This window comes from Doryrhamphus excisus, chromosome 17, assembly GCF_030265055.1.
Source record: "Doryrhamphus excisus isolate RoL2022-K1 chromosome 17, RoL_Dexc_1.0, whole genome shotgun sequence".
Classification (NCBI taxonomy): Eukaryota; Metazoa; Chordata; class Actinopteri; order Syngnathiformes; family Syngnathidae; genus Doryrhamphus; species Doryrhamphus excisus.
In genome coordinates this window covers 4,373,983-4,394,469 of record NC_080482.1, presented here as the reverse complement: position 1 = coordinate 4,394,469, position 20,487 = coordinate 4,373,983, and the positions used below count along the sequence as shown (strand labels likewise).

Genomic DNA, 20,487 nt, shown 5'->3' with positions numbered 1-20,487 from the left:
TCATTGAAGGTAAATCGATCACTTGTGAATTCATTTCCAGATTTCCCTGCATTGCCCACTGCACGTGTAGACGAGGCTCTCAACGCTCCAAATGGCTTAAGAGAAGTCCATGCACCAAGTTTTCTTGAAATTACAGCATTTGACTGCCAAAGGAAGTGGGCAAATAATTGGGAGCCAAAAGAACATACCTGTCTGAGACCGCCTTCATAAATTCGTCCAGCAGATCGTCATAGGCTTGGCCCCGCACTCTCTTCTGTCTGAGTCCAATGTAAAGTGGATCCTGCAGCAGTGCCTGAAAATCACACAAACGCAGAGGAAAATAGTTATTGTTTGAAATGATTACTAAATACCAAAACAATAATGTTTGGTGGGTGCTAACGCAGCTATATAGAGCCTTGCTAATTTGCCTGCTATAATTCTTTCTATACATTTTTTAATGCCCATTCTAATTGCATATGACGGAGACAGGGGCCGGGACCAGGGACCAGAGACCAGAGACCAGAGACCAGGGCCAAGGGCCAGGGGCCAGAGGCCAGGGACGGGGACCGGGAGACCAGGGGATAGGGACAGGGACTGGTACCAGGGGACAGGGACTGAGACAGGGGACCAGGGGACCAGGGAACAGGGGACAGGGGACCGGGGACCAGGACTCAGGGACCAGGGGACCAGGGGACCAGGGGACCAGGGGACCAGGGACCGGGCCAGAGACCAGGGTCAGGTGACCAGGAGACAGGGGACCGGGACAGGGGTCCAGGAACCAGGGATCGCGACCAGGGACCAGGGGCTGGTACCGGGATTGGTACCAGGGACCAGGGGACAGGGACCGGGACATGGGACCAGGAGACCAGGGGACAGGGAACCAGGGACTGGTACCAGGGGACAGGGGACCAGGAACCGGCGACGAGGGACCGGTGCCGGGATTGGTACCAGGGACCCGGGGACAGGGACCAGGGGACAGGGAACAGGGACCGCCGACCAGGGACCAGGGGACAGGGAACAGGGACCGCCGACCAGGGACCGGTACCGGGACAGGGGACCAGGGGACATGGACAGGGGACCAGGGACCGGGGACCGGGGACCAGGGACCACGACCGACCCCAAAGATTCCTAGTTGAACCGACTCTGCACACATCTTTTGAAGTTTGAATCCTAAAAGTCGTCCAGCTGTTTCCACGCCTCATTTAAGCCAGCATCCTTTACTTCCCATGGATTCAAGAATACATAATTACACAGTTGCTCTAAAATGAGCAAGGCTGGGAGAAAGAAGCAGCCACCTTTCCATCGCAAGGTCAAAAACCGTGGAGTCCCAGAGCTTATTTATATGAAGCTGACGAGTCATTTCCTGGCAGGCATTTATTGGACAGTCAAAGCAGGCGGTGGCCAAGGTAAACTGGAACCTAAACAAGCAGAACGTGATCATTTCATCCCTGAGTGTGGAGTAGAACCAGCGGCACTTTGATGATCAACTAAAAACTGATGCAATCGCATGCAATGAGAAAAGTCTTCAGGAGGGCCTTAACTATGAACGACCATTGAAGTATTTGCAACTGTCTTGCCCCGAGATTGTATTACAAAAAGTCAGTAAATCTATTTTTGACAAAGAAATGGTTCCGATCGACGATGAGAAACTAAAAACTCTTTAACAGAACGGTAGGCTTACTTGACAGTTTGCCAACACAGCTCGTTGTCTTTCCCCCATACCCACTCAAGGACGAATATAATCCCATAATAGCAGTCAATTAAATCATCATCTAGCGCTGCTACCAGCCTCCCGTATGAAACCAGCCTCCGCAAGAGCTCTGCATGGCTTAAGGCAAATATAGCTTGCCTCATACATTTCAATTGGCCTGCCATCTCTCAAATAATCATATAAAAATGGAAAATCCGACCACAACCAGGCAGACAGTTGTGTTATGAAAATTGCATGTGCAGCAAATAAACGTGCATACATTTGCAAGTTGAGCCACATGAGGACAGCTAGCTAGATTTAATCTCTGTAGCTTTTCTAACATGCATTATTAAATAATAAGATGGTGATAAAACATATACAGATCATCCATAAAATATTTCTATCAACAAACAAACCAAACCAAGTAAAAATATATACATAATTGACTAACAATATGTATTGATAAAGATTATTGCATATTTAATATCAATTACAAAGCTTCGATGTTGACTGTGATATTTAATAAAGATTTAGGGATTGTGTTTTTGGGTCTCGGTGACAAATGGGGTCAGTAAATCATGGACCGGTTGTGGGCTGTTCAGGGTCACAAAGTCCTTGTTTTTTTTTTTTTTAGTCCTACTGTGTGTTGCTAGTTGTCGTCGTGCCAACGAGGTGCGGCCAGCACACTTTGCAATTTTCATGAGCGGCGCAGTCCGGAGCAGCACGGCGCACCCACGCCTCCATCCCTCCCAGTGACCCAAATGGCAAAGAGGGAATCAAATGAACGCCTCACACAGTGAAGCTATGCATTTGATGATCTTATATCAGCTGATTGATTTTACTGCCCGCCAGAATATTTCATAACAGAAACATTTTTTAAGAATTGTTCATGGTTAACTACCCAGATAACTTAAAGTGCAGTCAAATTGATACTTTGAGACAATTACCCCTCATGCTTGTGTAAGCACTTTGAATGCACCAAATGATCAGCATACTCAGCCACAAATGATCATGTAGCGTTTGTGGCTGCAGTAAAAATGTTGAATTTAAAAATATTACGTGCACAAGAAATCATTACGTATTAACATTTCATTATAGTGCATGAATGGATTCTCTGTAAGTGTTCTGTAATATTTTTTTCCACAAAAGGTTTCTTCCTTTCCCTTTGGTTTTTTTGTATCAATATTCCTCTCTGCTTCCAGTGAATGTATTTGGATACGGGGATATATTCATTCCTATGAGACTCGGTGGACATAAATGAAGCCAAAAGAAAATCATAAAACTTTGCCATCTGAGCCTAGACTGTAAAAACCCATGAAATTGTAGTGAAATAACAGCGTCATGTAATTAGAACCAATTACTGCACCACCTGCTGTTTTTTGGACCATTCACCGCAATTTTCACAGCCTCAAACAAAGTTGTGTGGGAGAAAGTTTGTGTGAAGAAGTATTTTATGTTATTTTACAGTCCAATTTATGTTCTCTTAACAGAATACAGTAATCCATCCTTTACCGTAGTTAATTGGTTCCAGACCTGACCGTGATAAGTGAACTCCCATGAAGTGATTCCATTTTTAGAAATTGAAAATTAGTTATGATTTTGCAAATACAGTTTTTAACATTATTAGAGCCCTCTAGACATTAACTATGTAACCCTAAAGTCACCTTTACACTTGTATTACCCAATATTTTAGACCTAATGGGCTCTATTTTGGCTACATGGTGGACGAGGGGTTAGCGTGGAGGCCTCACAGCTAGGAGACCCGAGTTCAATTCCACTCTCGGCCATCTCTGTGTGGAGTGTTCTCCCCGTGCATGCGTGGGTTTTCTCCGGGTGCTCCGGTTTCCTCCCACATTCCAAAAACATGCTAGGTTAATTGGCGAAACTCATTTCAGCCGCTTCCGTCCGTGATCTCGTTCTTTCGGTCACTCTCCAGTTCTTACCTCATTGTCTGTGCCCACATCCAGCAGGACAGGCAAGCACTGCTGAGGAGGCACACCTCCACAGGCTGTGTACAGGGCCAGTTTGCCCACCGGGATTCCCATCCCGTTGCAGCCAAGGTCGCCCAAGCCCAAGATCCTCTCACCATCAGTGACACACACGGCCTGTGATCCAACAAAATGTTAAATAGCACAACAGCATATGTAGATTTTCCCACAAAGAGAACGAATTTATCATAATAAGTTGTAGGACATTTGTAATTAGCAGAACAGCGTCTCTCAGGCAGGTGATTCTTGGCTCAAATCTCGGTCTTACACATTTTTACATCCTAAAATTTCATCTGACACAGTTTGAGTGGAAATTTACCCTGACGTCCCTTTCTGGCCAATTCTGAAGTAGTGATGCAACGTGGCCACGGTCATGGATAGTGATGAATAGCCCCCTGAAATTAAGAGTGGTGAAGATATCAAACTAATTTCAATATATTTCATCACATCTTAATACAATCAAACATCTCCGTCTGTCACAACGGTTGAAAAAGGACATATGACCCAAAAATGATGCTTAAATAAACAATAATATAACTACTAGGGACAAAATACTTAAAAAAAAAACACAAGTTAAGCTCTGTTTAGAGGTTAATCTTCTTTCACTTTGAACCTTTACTTCTTGGTTTGATGGAAATGAATGTTGATCCTAGAGCCCAGGGCCACTCCGGGGAGTTCAAACAGTTTTCCATCTTCATATCGGCCACTCCTGCTGTACAAATCCACCTTTTTTTCGTTTTCTACTGGTTGGCATTAATGTCCTGTGCTGTGGGACAATCCTGGATAAAGAGATTGTATGTGTGTGGTCTAGCCACATAGAAAACCCATCTGTTAATAATAATAATTATTATTATTATAATTATTATAAGTATTATAATATTAATTATTATCACAATATTAATTATAATATTAATTACAATATTAATTATTATTATAATTATTATATAATAATAATTATTATTATAATTATTATAAGTATTATAATATTAATTATTATTATAATTATAATAGTAATAATTATTATAATTATTATTATCATCAAGACGTTTTCTGGTTTCCCACAAAAACTATTCAAGGAAGGGTACTGTCAGTAAACCAGTGAAAAAGACAATACAAAAAAGTATCTTGGTTCCAGTATTGACCCCTGGGGTACTCCACAAGTAATATTTAAACTTGCAGATGTGTCCTCTCCTAGCTTTACATTTTGCTTCCTGTCAGCTAAGTAGCTTTTGACCCAGTTCAGAACGAATCCTCTTATTCCGTACCTTTCTAATTTTGTTGGACAACTATAACAGTTCAATTAAGATAACCATATTTTGATTAGCAAAAAACAAAACAAAACAGGACACCCAGCTCATCAAAGAGATATTGAAATAACACTGAAGTTTAATTTCAGCACTGTACTGAAAGTACAAGCTAATCCAGAGTGTTTTGCAGACAGGAGGATAAAACCGACTGCCAGAGTATTGTGAGCTATTTGGTGAGCCAAAGCAGCGAGATGGAAAGTTGGACCACACAATATGACAGTTGCAAAACAACCGAATGAGATGATCAAAGCAGACAAGCGGGAAGGCGGGAAGGCCCTAATCTCTGTCAGACTGAATGTTAACAAAAACATTTCAGGTGCCGCATCCTTCATCCATTTCTCATTTTCTGCCCCTGTGCACTTGGATGTGCTGCTGAACTTATGACATTTGACCCCGACAAGTGGAAGATCCACGGGGGGATGCTGTTTTACGAGTCTTAAAAACACACACGTAACGTCATTATTCCAGGCAGTAAAGGGGGTGAACTACGATACATTACATAAGGAGTCACAGGGTTTTATATCCATCATCACTGTGTTAAATCGTCTTGGATAGGAGTGTGTCACTCGAAAACCTTTTGTCCTCCATCCGCAAAGAAAGTATCAAAGAGGGAATGAAACATATGCCGTCGGATCGCTGTTCTGAAATGAAGTCATTCTAGCCTGTCTACACTTCATAAAAAGATCCGAAGGAGGAGTTAAGGGTGAAAGGAAACGTGTTCAGACCTGCTGCTGTTAAAACAATGAAATATGAAATGCACAACACTAGTTATGTTTACTTTTAATCACTTATACTATCTATAACACACTCCAAAATTCCAAGAAAAATAGCAATAATTTACATTTTGCACCGTTGGATCATAAAGAAGTTCTTAATAGAGAAAAAATGGGAAGTAAGCAATTTATTGGTAACAGGCATTAAAATGAAATACCATGTTCATCGACTGATTGAAGGTTTAAAACCATGGCTCAACCCCCGCCTAAAATAGAAGTAAGGACTGAGTAATGACTATCTACGCCATTCTTGTTAATCGCCTCCAAAATTGGTTTTGCTATGCCTGATGCCAAGGCCTGGAGGCGAGTGGGAATGTTTGTTGCTCCAGATGGCTTCATGGAGGCCATCCACTTGTTTGGATTTGATGTCCATTTCTGTAAAAGTTCCTTGTCATCCATCCACGCATCTTCTCAATTGGATTTAGATCAGGGAAAGATGCATGATGATCTAAAAGAGTGACGTCAGATGGGCATTGTGAACTGGAGCATTCTCCTGTTGAAGTCTAAAATGTCTATTTTAAAATTAAAAATAAAATAGATATTATATAGATATATCAAATAAATATTAAAATAGAAAATTATTATTATTAAATTAAATTATTTATTTTAAAAAATTAAAATAAAATTATTAAAATTATCTCACATCCATGTTTTTTTTTTAGATGAAACAAAGGCCACATCGCCACGTCTGGTTCCTCTCTTAAGAGCGTGGCGAGAACAGAAAAGCTAAAGAAAACAACCCGATGACTTGAAACAGCACCGCCGCTGACCTGCTACCCAACAAAAAAACCCGCTGGAGCGACGTTGGAAAAGCTGGTTCACACCGTGACCCCTAACACAGAACCCCGGGAGGAAGACGGCCTCCATACTTTGACCCGTGTCCACACTAAACACAGCCAGTCGCCATTCTTCAGCTTCACACATGACCTTAATCTTCAGCGCTAGACATCCTCCATTAGGGAATCACACAAGGTCAGACTGACACAATGATGACCAAGACTATCAATCATATTGCAACTTAATGGAATAGTTTAAATGTACACTCCAAAAGTACTCAGGTATCACTGGCACACACTTAAAAGTCTAACGGAAGGTCACATGTTCTCTAAACTAGCACAGTATGAAACATATGGAAGAAAATAGAGTAATTTCCAAGATATACTCCCTCTTGACAAAAAATGAGAAACACATATTGCATGACGAAAGAACTCCCTTATGGAGAACCTCGGCCTTTCAAAAACACATTTAAGTGGGAGTACCAATCCAAAATTAACATACTAGAGATGTCTGCCAGAACAGCTGCTGAGATGCTGGAATGAATATTATAGTTGGAAAGCTCAAATGGTCTTCACAGCAACACGGGCATGTAGTTTCCAGTAACATCAGACTTTTATTAATATAATTTCACAGGTCAATGTCCGCTTTGGTTTAAATTCAAATGGCCGCATACAAAACAGTGGAAATGCAGTAAGAGCCCATTTTGGTTGTGTCACAATTTGTTACCAGTAATTATATTTCTTCACATTGCGGTCTGCTTCCATGGATGTTTATACTTTTACAGTTATTACATTTTAAATACACAAATTGCATGTTGAGTACTATAAATTTGTACATGTTGGCAGGTATACGTTAAAATGAAAGCCTCTTAGGTTAAAGGTTATTCCTACAGGCTATAGGAATCTTACTTAGCGGAAATGTATTTATCACAGTCGAGTCTGGAACCAAAAACTGTGATAAATAAGGGATTACAGTATTGTTCATACAGAAATAAGTCATTAAATAAATCATTAGTTTTGCATGTTCATCACATTTAATGTTTCAGATCATCCAAAAATGTAAATATTATCAAACGACAACACAACCGATCACAAAATGACGTTTTTAAATGCAACAGCAAAAAAGTGATTGCCTGCCTGCCTGCAACCCCCCTCCCCTTTACAACATAACTGTGGCTTATCAATCCTGTGTTCAATTCCCCTAGCCACAACCGGGCCTGATTACTGCCTGTTCCTAATCAAGATATCCCTTAAATAGGACCTCCCTGACATAGATGGAGTGGCTGGCTAACCAAAATTACCTCAAGAGAGCAGCGACAACTCATCCAAGAGGTCGCAAAAGACCGCATAGCAACAACCAAAGAACTACTCTTGCCTCAGTTGAGGTCAGTGTTCTTAACTCCACCATAAGAAAGACGCAGGGCAAAAACATTCCAAGACGAAAACCACTTGTGAACAAAAATAACATAAAGGCTTGTCTCAATTTAACATCTGCATTTCAGTAAAAGAACATCATACCGGCAGTAAAAGATGGTGGTGGCAGTGTGATGGTCTGGGGCTGTTTTGTTGCTTTGGGACCTGAATGACATGATGTGATAAATGGAACTATGAATTCTGCTGAAGGAGAAAGTCCAGCTATATGTTTGTGACCTACAGCTTGGCTTCTTCAGTGGGACCATGACCCAAAATTCACAAAAACAAAATGAATACTTTAGAGTGGCCTGGTCAGAGTCCTGACCTGAATCTTATCGAGATGTTGTGGCATGACCTTAAAAAGGTGGTTCATGCTTGGAAACCCTCCAATGTGGCTGAATTACAACAATTGTGCAAAGACTCATTGCAAGTTATGCCTTGATTGCAGTTGTTGCTGCTCAGAGTGTCCCAATCAGTTGTTAAGTTTAGGGGGCAATCACTATTTCACAAAGTACTATGTAGGTTTGGATTTTTTTCCTTCCTTAAAAATGAAAAAAAAAACTCCCTCTTGTATTCTTTGTACTGCCCCTGACTAATATTTCAATTTGTTTGCTGATCTGAAACATTTAAGTGTGACAAATAGGCAAAAATCAGTGTACTCTGTATGAATAGAACCCAGTAGACTTACTGTTAGATTACTGTTGCACATGTCAGCACATGAATCCTTGAATACATTCATCCAGACTGCATTTTACTATTAGACGTGACCACAAGTTGCATAGGACCCAAACCATAATACTTTAATAACGACACTATTTAGTTCAACTGTTCAGTTTCCTCTCATTTGTGGTATTTAATGCCGTAATGGTTTTCCATGGAAAGTATCTATCCTAAAGAAAACGTCATGTAAAATGGGATGCATCCATGTAGTATAAGAGGAGGTAGTTTTGGCCCTTCCCATCGTTTCTTTCGTACAATAAATGTATCAGTTCACATTAATGATATTTCGAGATGTTTACGTTCAAAAAAATGATAAAATCCTCACAGACACACAAAGTAATACATCACCAAGGATCTAAGCACATGACAAAATAGGCTAATGAAGAGCAGAACTCAGCGGTAAAAGGCGGCCTGGCAGCGCCAATCAATAACCACATTTGTGCCACAGCCTGAAATGACGTAAACTCTGAGAATGAAATGACTAATTTCAATGGAAAAGATGATTGTAACAAAGCACCAGACAAAGAAAGCAGGATAGAAATAAAAGAAAAGAGGATATGGCAACTATAAAAGAACAGTTAACCAAATAGTTGAAGTATTTTGTATCAGCTGAACAAACGCAATTATGCGGTTCCTAATTCAGAATCATTTCCTCTTGATTGTATGCTGAATTTGTAGCAGGAGAAGGAACTTCAGTCTCCTCACTTTTGACATGAGTTCTCCTCTTTCCGAACTGTCTCCTTTTCTTTCACACCCTCCTCCCACTGCTCAACCCTTCAAAGGACAATGCACTCTTCTTCTTCTGCCTCCCACCCAGCCTGGTGTGCTCACACTTTGAGCTTTTTCCATCCCAGCACTCAACACGCTGCCTGAATATGCCAGTTAAAACCCCACCAAAACCCACCCCCCCACCTCATTCCACCGCATCCCACTGACGTTCCACACGGCAGCATATCTTCCCTTGTAAAGATGCTGAGGCAAAACATGCAAAAGCCAGGAATCTTTGACACCCTCCATCCCGATGATGAGGAAAACAGAGTGTGAGCTTCTGCAATTCCAAAGACAGACATCTACTGTAGCCGTCTGTGTGAAATGCACAACTCCGGTTGGGTGTCCGGTTTATCGTCTCGGCCAGCCTTACATAACTCAACAGGCAAGAAACAGCAGGAAAGACGTCGTTCCAGCACAGGAAGGCCCTGCTAAAAAAATCCAAAGCCACAAGCTTGATGAGCCCAGCTGGTTATTAGATGAGGTTCAGCTCCGTGCAACCAGGTTTCCTTTTCATTTGTGGTTTCAAACCCATAAAACACATCCATGGCCTGCCAATGACTTTGAGCAAGAACGAAATGATACCCAAATGAAAGGCATCTGTACTCAGAGAAGTAGTATTTTTTTTTTAATTTGTAGAAGTTGTATTGTGTTTGCGGCCATGCTGAATTAACAGTAAAATAACAACTAACCGGATTAGGGGCATGAAAATCTTGTGCCACATGCAATAAGAAGGACGACAACGTCAGTATTGTTGATCATTGTTCTCAATGACATTCACAGAACATCATCAAATTACAGGGTGCTCGAAGACAGATGGGGAAATGCTTGAAGGGTAGTCAATTCTTCATGACTTATAGCGAAAGTCAAAACTTAATGCAAAAGGTTAAAGCCATCATCATAATCAAAATATATATTAAATCTACATTATATGACCAATGTTACACACAGGTTGCAATTATCCGAATGTCTTTTGGGAGGAATTTTTAAGGCTGTGATTGGGAAAATTTGGGAGGTGGGGGTATTCGGACACAATGCTGCCTCTCATGCATGTGCCGATTCCTGGCCAATGCCCAACACCCAGTCACTGGAGATCTGCAGTACTGGTCCCACGCCTGGATAATTGTGAGGGTTGCGTCAGGACATCTGGCCCCAACAAATGGCGTACAAATCATGTGACCCCAAACATACTTTAGATATCGACCAGCCCACTCAATCCATCCATTTTCTATACCACTTATCCTCACTCGGGTCATAGTGGTATGCTGGAGCCTATCCCAGCTGACCTATCCCATTCATACCTACGGACAATTTGGAGTCGCCAATTAACCTGGCATGTTTCTGGAATGTGTGAGGAAACCGGAGAACCCAAAGAAAACCCATGCATGCACAGGGAGAACATGCAAACTCCATACAGAGAATCAAACCCAGGATGCTAACCACTCATCCACTGCACGGCTATACAAAACTAATCATCTCCAATTTGCCTGTTAGTGCAAATGTATAGCTTCATGTAGGCTCCACTCACTACCGTGATCAGTATGGGAGTTTGCAGTATCTCGAATGTAGAGGGCGCCCATCACATATCCCGACATGATGAAGAAATGAGCGCTGAGTACAAATAAATATTGCCAACCTTGGATAACTGCCCATATAGTCCGGAGAAACAACCACCAATAAGCACGAAATTGCAAAAAAATAAGCACACGCAACTTAAGAATGAAACGACTCTTCTGAGACTCTACAACATCTCACTCAACTTTTGCCTCAGCATTTCCGTGTGGACGAGGAAAACTTTTTGGCTTGAAATGTATGCAATCATCTAATGTGTTTAAACTTTATTTAACAGTGTCTAATGATGTCGGCTCCTAATGGACTGAACGCCACACTGACATCCAAAACCAATACGTCTGTGTTTGCCTTTTGGAGCCCAAATGGAATATCCAAAGCCAAATCCAAAAGCTCCACTGGCATTACCATGATAAATCATGGAACATTCAGGAAAATCACAGAATTTAAAGGGCAAAAGCAATTACATTACCTTAAATGTCGTATATTATTTTACACTAACTGTACCTAACATTACATAACTGTCAGTGGTGCTGATTTTTACTGTATTTTGGGCAATAGTCCAGGATAGAATCTATTTCCTGTTTCCTAAAATTAGTCATAATGAGTAATCAGTGGCCAAGATTTACAATCTTGGGAGGGCAAAGGTCATTTCGACTTGCATCTGGTGTCAACTCAACACGCTAATGCCTCACACTGGAGGCCCACACACAGTGTTCGAGTGTTCGGAGTGGAGTGAGATCACAGCTCTAAAGCTTATAATCGGCCATGTCGGAACAATTCATCAGCCCCAACTTCAGGGACAGCAGCTTCATCTGATGTCTTTCGTTAGGGAAGTCTCTTAGAGAAAAAAGGCCTACGACTCAGATGATTCTGTATTATTACTTGGTATAAATAATATTTAATTGTAGGTTTACATAGTGTCGTCATCTTGCAGCACTAAGCTATTGGAAATGGTGCAGACCCAGTACAAACTTTGACTTTAAATTCAGAGTAGAATATGACCAAAAGTATTTAAATATGAGATATGAAAATCAGAACAAAAGTGGAAAGACTGTAAAAACAGATACATTCAGTTTTGGAAGAAACATCCTTAATTGTGGGAGAAGATGCTAAAACACAAACAATAACAGAACATTTGTTTTCTTTAAACAGTGGTGGAACTACATGGTGGCCAATGGTGGCCATGGCCACCCTTTGTCATTTCGGGCATTGCCACCTCTCTGTGTGCAATGGTCTCACCTTAGACAATCCAAGAATCCAAACTTTCTGGCTCAAAATAGAAATCTAAGCAAGATTAAACATCGAAAATAAAAGTAAAAACTGATTTTACTATTTACAAAAATGCTATTTTTTTCTGTCGGACCAATTTGCTTATCTTTAAGTAACATCTATGCTAAAATCTGAGCTATTATTACAAAAAAATATTTAATTTAATAAGACAGCTGGGATAGGCTCCAGCACCCCCCGCGACCCTCGTGAGGAAAAGCGGTAGAAAATGAATGAATGAACTTTAATTAATTAATTTCATTTTCCAATATAGCTATTTAATCGTTTTTTTTTTTGTTCCTATCTTCTCTGAATTTATATATTATTTATTTATTATTTTATTTTATTTTTTTCATATTTTATTCTTGATTTTTAACGGTGACTCTTTACAGTGGGGATAAAAATGCTGGTCTTTGCAAACAGCATCCTGTCTGTACAGGACGTCGTCCGGATCGTTCTTTCCCCAACCCTACCAGACTCAGTAGTGCCGAGTTCTTCAACTTTGGCCCGCTTCCAGAAATCCACTAATGACCGAGCAATAATCATCCATCTCCATCCACAAGATGAAGTGGATCATGTCACTAACCCGGAGAGCTCCCTGACGAGCCTGACTGACTCGGTTTATTTGGGCATTCCATGGGAGTACATGACAAGCGGCACACTGACATTGGAATTCAGTAAAAAAAAAAGATGATAATGTAATATGAGCATAAAGTAATATTATGAATTACTATATGTATTTTTTTCTGACAAAACAAACATTTGATAAAAGCCAATAGTCAACTGTCAGACAATAAACACAACATGCTTTTAGAGTAAAAAAAAAAACAAGCGTGACCAAGAAAGATTAATGTTCACCACTAAACACCATTAAACACCACTAAACATACTCTTGAGCCAACAAACCTACATAAGTAAGCATGTCCTCTAATCTTCTTATATGTGAATGTGGGCCTTTCTCCAGTCCTCCTTCTTCCCTCTGCCCCATCTAAAGATCAGTGAATCCGTTATGTTTTCACACTTAATGGCGCTTGACCTTTGGTCTCCTGTACAGCTGATGTCGGCGTGTTTAGACTCCGTTGGGCAGATTAACTGCTAAATGAAGGCAAGACAAGGAAAGACTGCAGTTTCCTAACAGAAAGCCTTTCTATGTACCTATATGTACATGTAGTTCCAGTGATGGGAGACTTAATCTGAGCTGTGATGGTGGTCCAGCCAGGAGACACGCATGCATACACACCCACAGTGGAACTGTTGTCTTGGTCACGTGAACGCAAATACTTCAGTTGATTTTAATGCCCGGCATGGGAAATATAACAACCAATTGCACGTCATAGAAGTTTGGATGACAAAGACAATGATGTAACAGAGAGAGTGTAGGGGAGAGTATAGGAATGTATCCTCAAAAAAAAAAAATTGCAGATTATCATATTTTCTGGACTATAAGTTCTTCCGGAGTATAAGTCACACAAGACCAAAAATACATAATTAAGTAGAAAAAAAAACATACATAAGTCGCATTTTTTCTCGGTAATTTATTTTGCAAACGACTTGACCAAAACAGACATTATGTCCTCTTAGAAGGCAAGTTCTAATATTAATAAAATAATATAGAACAGGCTGAATAGGTGTAAGATATGCTAACACAATGGTTATTCAGATACACAAAAAATAAACATAAACAGAAAAGTTGTCCAGTGTTTATGTAACATAAACAGTTTTTTCATTTATAAGTTGCTCTGGAGTATAAGTTGCAGGAACAGCCAACCAATGAAAAAAAGTGTGACTTATAGTCCGGAAAATATGGTATATACCATTCTAGAAAGTAAGAATCCTATCTTGCAAAAATTCACTTATCTGTAAGTAATTAATCGCTATATATATTACAGAATATATAATTCTAGCAGTGTGTGTCTGAACCAGTAAACAGCAAACTACTGTGAATAAATGTGAAAATTGAACAAAAGAGCCAATGATGGAAAAAACATGTGCTGATCCTTCTTCTGCACCACTAGTGTGGTTAAGAAAAAAAAGACTTCAGTGTACTTGATGTCATTATAAACTGCTATACAGTACATCATGGTGTCAGAGGCTATGAATATACATGTGTGCTTTGCATAGCAAAGACTGCCAGAATATGTAAGTTTGTCATAGATAATGTAAATAGTCATGTCCTCCATGTGTTCTACTAACTGAGCCCTGATGCAGATCGTAGGGTTCCAACTCCCCACCCCCAAACTCAGGCATCATATCCATATCCACTGCAGTTGCAGCCTGACACGGAGCGTATAGAATGACTCCGGAGCTCACTTACGAGTGAGAAATGAAACATGCAAGGAATATTTTCCACATTGTTCTTTTTGCCAGAAGTTATATGCAGAACTCTGTGTTATAAGTATTTAAAGGCATCCAAAGTAAACGTGTATAATAAAATACCGGGAAACACTTGGGGATTCATATGAGATGGTGGTGTTGGCTCTGTTGAGAGTGAATAAATGATCGCGGGAAATACTTTATAAACCGCTCCAATTGTTCTTCATGGAATGTTAAACTGGGCCAAAGACGTTCCTGACATCACTTTAACTGAAGTACCAAACTCTTCCTCGTTGTTTTGTGTGTAGCGTATTAGTACGTATGTGTTTAGGACAGTACATCACACTGGTCATTGGACTGTCGGTATTCTAAGAACACAAGCACACACTTAAAACCACCTGAATAAAGTTCAATCCAGTGACGGGGCCAAGCAAAACATTGGAGACCCAAACGCAACATTTTCGAATGAAAGCCTCACCAGTTCAATACGTCGTGCGACTGAATGATCTTACTGTATATCGAGACACCTGATGAAAGGAGTCAGTAACTGAGAGAGCTTCAATGAAGGTTAAATTAATTCAAGGTGAACCTCAACTGATGTCAGCAGTGCATAGTGGTTTGTCTGAAGCTGAGCTGCACAACCAAATGTCAGGACAAGGTGCATTCATGTCGGATATGCTAAGTGCTAAGTGGGGGGGGGGGGGCTGCTGCCGGGTTTTTTGGCGGGAGTGGAAAACAAGCAGAAATAAATCTAGTCAAAAATGAATCTCTTAAGTCAAAACACTAAAGAGATGGTTTGGTGATAATACATCTTCCTTGAATAATATCTGAAAAGTAAAACTAAACAGCAGGAAGGACACGCACCAGCAAATAAAAATAGACGATGTAGACATTGAAAGGGTGAAGGAAAATACATTTCTGGGGATCACAATAGATAATAATAATAGCAATCTTCACTCACTAAATGTACTGCAAAAAAGGTCAGTAAGGATAATTCATAATGCCGCCAACAGAGAACATACTAACTCCTTATTTCTAAAATCACAAATACTTCAACTTGCTGATATAGTTAATCTTCAAACAGCTAAAATAATGCATAAGGCTAAAAATAACCAATTACCTAAAAATGTCATCCAATACTTCTCTACAAGAGAGGAGAAATATGATCTCAAGGAAGAACTAAATTTGAAACATGTATATGCTAGGACTACGTTAAAAAGCCATAGCATTTCAGTATGTGGAATCAAACTGGAATGGATGGAGTAAGACCCTCAAACAATGCACAACGATGAGCCAATTCAAGAAACAATACAAGCAGTTGATGTTTGCTAAATACAAGGATGAAGAGTCTTGAACCAGTCATGACGTGCTATACATATCACTATATTGACGGTTACTATGGTAACCATTGTATGGTCATATCACCATGTCACCTACTTCGGTACGTGACAAACATGAAAAAAAACAAAAAAAAAACCCAAACTATATTAGGAAAGCAGGAAGTGAACAAATATAACAGTTACTGAATTTAGAATAATAGATTAGCCTAAGACAGCAGGCTTTATCTATATAATATTTTTGCCTTTATTATTGCCTGTATTACTTTCAATATGGAGACACCCCCCAGGGCCTGCTGTAAACTGAACTTTAGACAGAACCACAAACCTCCCTATGCTCCTTAAGGTATTCTGGTTTGCTTTTTTTGAACCAAATTTCCACATTGTGTACGTGTGTAAGTGTTACCTTGGTCTTCTAAAAATCAGGCCGTATTGCTGACAAGCGAGGCCCACGGTGGGGGTGTAAATGACGGGCATGAATCTCTCAATGTCCGAAGTCAGCACACGATAGAAGAGCTTCTCACTGTGGTCCTGGAGGCCCATCAAAAACACGTATCTGAGAACAACAGGGATGAACACAGCGGGGAAACGCCACATTAATCTTCAACCTTTTGATGATTCATACCTGCTGTACCGAGAGGCCCTATTGAACTTTTATTCAAGTCAGATGTTACATTTGGTGACATCACAGGTCAGAACAGTGCAGAAGCAAAAAAAAATACACTTTGCCTGGCCAAAAAAAAAAAAAAAAAATGTCACCCCCGTGGATTGCAGTTGGTCAGGTCTTGGTTCGGCAACGTAATGTGGCCAAATAATGAGGTCCGGTTACCAGGTTACGTCATTAACTTTTCTTCCCTGATGGCACATGCATTGTGACACAAAAGGAGCATGGGATATCACTGTCACACCACAAAGTCCAGACCTAAACCCCATTGTGAGCCAGAACAATTCATACAACTCTGACCAGAAATAAACTGCAAATGTGTGACCTTTTTTTCTGCCAGTGTATGACAGAAAAAAGCAAAAAAAGATTTTGATCTGCTGTACACTACTACTACTTGTATCTTATACCGCACAAGCCCTTTATTGTTCTTGTGGTAGTTTGGCAGAGAAGCTAAAAGTTTGCATATGACACAAATTAAGCAGAACATACCAACGAGGGTTATTTCTAATCAGTACAGTTTCCATAAGTTCTCCAGCACAAGGTGGTACTTGTCGAGCGGACAAAAGGTTTCTGTGCTCTCTCTGCTATTAATCTCCACATTGCATGATAGTAAAAGCTGATTTTGAGAAATATTTTTAGTTTCTACCAAGTATGGACTTAGGTCTAAGATCTGGTCCTGGTGCAGACAAAACTAAATTACTACAGTAGGTTCTGATGAGATGCTAGTCTCTTTCCTGACTAATATCGAGGTGTTAAATTTGAATTACAGACAAAGAGAGACACTGAGTTGGCCACCTTGAGTGCCAGTGCAGCTTTCTGACGAGAAAAGATGGAAGATCTCAATTTCAGATGGTTAAAGACAAAGGTCCTATTATTGAATATGGCTCTGTGCTGGATTTAACGCCACACCATGTGGCACCAATCTGGAAAACATTGAAACCATTTGGTTCAAACTGCTCATACTGCCAAGAAAAGTAATGTATGAGCACAAAATAAATTATCATAAAAAAATCACTTTCAGCTGTGACATAAAAAAAACAAGATGACTAACATTCTGTTGTAGCGTTGACATTTTTAAGGAGTATCCTCCCTCATTTAGGACTGGATATTTCACAGGCAGCCAAGAATTCTATCATAATCTTTTTTTAGCACAATTCACCATGCAACGCTGGTCTGCACATGTATTTTTAGTTTCCTGATGTTTTCTAATCGCACCACTGGGAAAGAGACTGGCCAAGAGACTGGCCCGTACTGCATTATTTCAGTTGGCAGCACCTCGGAATATTTATTACTCTCTCGATGACACGGTCATACTGGATAACTTCCAGTGCTGTTGCCATAACAATTTAGATTGACAAGGAGCAAAGCAAATTCCTTTAACAGGTAAAGAGTGATTGTTAGGGACATGAACGTTGGTGCTGAAGTAGGTACTTAGTAAGCAACTTCGTCCAGCTCCGCACAGTGGATCCCGAGGTGTTCCCAGGCCAATTGAAAACATAGAGTAGTCTCTCCAAGGTGTTCTGGGTCTTCCTCGAGGTCTCCTACTGATCAAACGTGTCCTGAACACCTCCAAGGGGCGGCGTTTGGGAGGCAACTTGACCACCTGATCAGGGTCAGGGACCACCAATCCAGAGTGACTGCCACCGATGTTGTCGTGTCAATGAAGGCGGATCTCATCCACCCATGGGGCCCTGCCCCAGAGGAACTTTTTTACCACCTCGGCAACCTCAGCCTCTGTAATAGGAGACCCACCGTGGAGTCCCCAGGCACTGCTTCCTCACTGGAAGACGTCTTGAGTCCATGTTGGGTTCCATCAAAATGCATCATTTACCTTACAGTCCAGTTAATAAAATATTTAACATTTACCAAGTTCCTCAATGCATCGATGGCAAAGAAAACATACATACAGTATGGAGCTCTGGCAGCCGGCTGAGGAAAGGAAGGCTTTTGGCCTGATATGGGAACAAACAATTAAAGCTAAGGAATGGACACTGTTCTCTGGAATGAAGCATGCAAGCAAGAACTTAAGGTTGCAGAGTTTAAAAAAATACTCAAGAGGGAGTTAAAGGGAGGACACAGAGAATTTGGGGGTGTAGGAGTTGAGAGACACGACATTAAAGTGTGTTGGGTTAAATATTTGATGTTAAACATGAAAACATCCAGATGCAGTTTTCTCTCAGATGGAGAACAATCCTCTGGGAAATCTGTCCAAATTCCCAGTACAAGATAAGAAAAGTATATATGTGTGGCTACACGCTGGGAACTATTCTATCTGTTTTCAAACCTCACCTATCTAGGTCATGTTCTTTCATTTCGTAGTTTTTAAGAACCCTCAGCAGCTGGACATCTTGGGTAATGAAGCAAGGAGGAAGCAGGCCGTGGATCCCCAGCTGCAGACGCTCCTCCAGGGAGAATGCCATGCCCTTTCACACAGAAAAAACAAAAAAGACAATTATTCACCAACATATTAACATGATGTATACTGTGGATACAGGGATCTTGACATTGGCAAATACTCAATTTCTCTATTGGGTTTAATGTGGTATCAAAGGTCTATGATACTGCAACTTTAAATGATACTTTGCATGTTTAAAATTAGGGCTTAACAAATCAGAATTTGTGTTCTGTGTAAAAGTATGGCATTTCAAATATATTATCAAGAACATAACGTATGGAACAAAGTATTGTTCTCTGGTTTTACCATATCTAACTTCTTGTGTGGTGGTATGGGGACATATAAACAATACAGGTCCCAGCACAGAACCATGTGGGATGCCATCATTGACCTTCATGTGTCTGGATTCTTTATATAAGGGATACAAACTGTCTGTTTAAAAGTATAGCATTTCAAATATATTATCAATAACATAAAGTCTGGAACAAAAAAATCACTCCATATTCTGTTGTTCTCTGGTTTTACCATATCTAGCTTCTTGTGTGGCGGTATGGGGACATATAAACAATACAGGACTTAGCACAGAACCCAGTGGGATGCCACGATTGACCTTCACGTGTCTGTATTCTTTATATAATTGATACAAACTGCAGGCAAACAGGACTGGAACCATTTTAATGCCGTTCCTTGAATGTTCTGATCTCCGTATTAGGATTTGCTGATCAATTGTGGCGAATGCTGCTCTAAGGTCTGTAAGTATCGCCATCATACGATTGAACACAGTATGTGTTTATGTTGTTTAAACAACCACACAAAGAGTGTTGAGGACAAGACATCATTAATATAATGACAACAAGAGAGCAAAATCCACAAGTAAACTACTTCTGTGGTTAGATGCATTTATGTTTAAGTTCGTTTTATTGTTTTGTTTTGTCTGGCCGGATTTGCATAAAGTTTGACAGCGCACACACTGCATGTCTTAATTATGTGATGGGTGGAGCCAAGATTTTCAACACACATCCCATAATATCTATTTCACCAATTTGGATTGAAGTTAATTGCTCCCCATGAAAACCTATATGGTTCACTAATACATGTCACACGTCGTGGGATGCCACAACTTTATAGCTGAGGTTGACAGCGGCATCCATGTTTCTTAATGATTTATTGAAACTGCTTCAAAAGCTTCAGATTTGACGAGCATACTGCAAATCAGCGGAGCCATAATCACCCATTCATGAAAAGTGGGGACCCAAATTATGAAATATAGAGTACAGAGTGAAATATAGTATTTCTTGATCATTTTGATTATTGGTTTACAGTTACCCAATCCCCTACCAAAACAACTCAGTATCTCATTTAAAAATGGTCAAAAAGTTAAATATTGTAAAATTATAAATTATTTACATGCACGAGTAAAAACAGCAGAATGAACAGAAAGAATTGCAAATTGGTTCTCATGCTCCATTTACAAAAGTCATTCAGAAGACTCAATTTAATCACAAACGAAACAAGGATCGAACTGT

General features: G+C 40.3%; 1 protein-coding gene across 1 annotated transcript in view; it reads right to left on the bottom strand.

The window, feature by feature from the left end:
* me1 (malic enzyme 1, NADP(+)-dependent, cytosolic) overlaps positions 1 to 20,487 on the bottom strand; it is a 46,241-nt gene that overhangs the window by 9,606 nt on the left and 16,148 nt on the right. The window contains exons 2-6 of the mRNA XM_058053650.1: positions 18,856 to 18,989; positions 16,309 to 16,458; positions 3,977 to 4,052; positions 3,613 to 3,774; positions 189 to 292 (exon numbers count right to left, since the gene is read on the bottom strand). Coding sequence (XP_057909633.1) covers positions 189 to 292; positions 3,613 to 3,774; positions 3,977 to 4,052; positions 16,309 to 16,458; positions 18,856 to 18,989 — 626 coding nt within the window. The remainder of the gene's footprint in view (positions 1 to 188; positions 293 to 3,612; positions 3,775 to 3,976; positions 4,053 to 16,308; positions 16,459 to 18,855; positions 18,990 to 20,487) is intronic.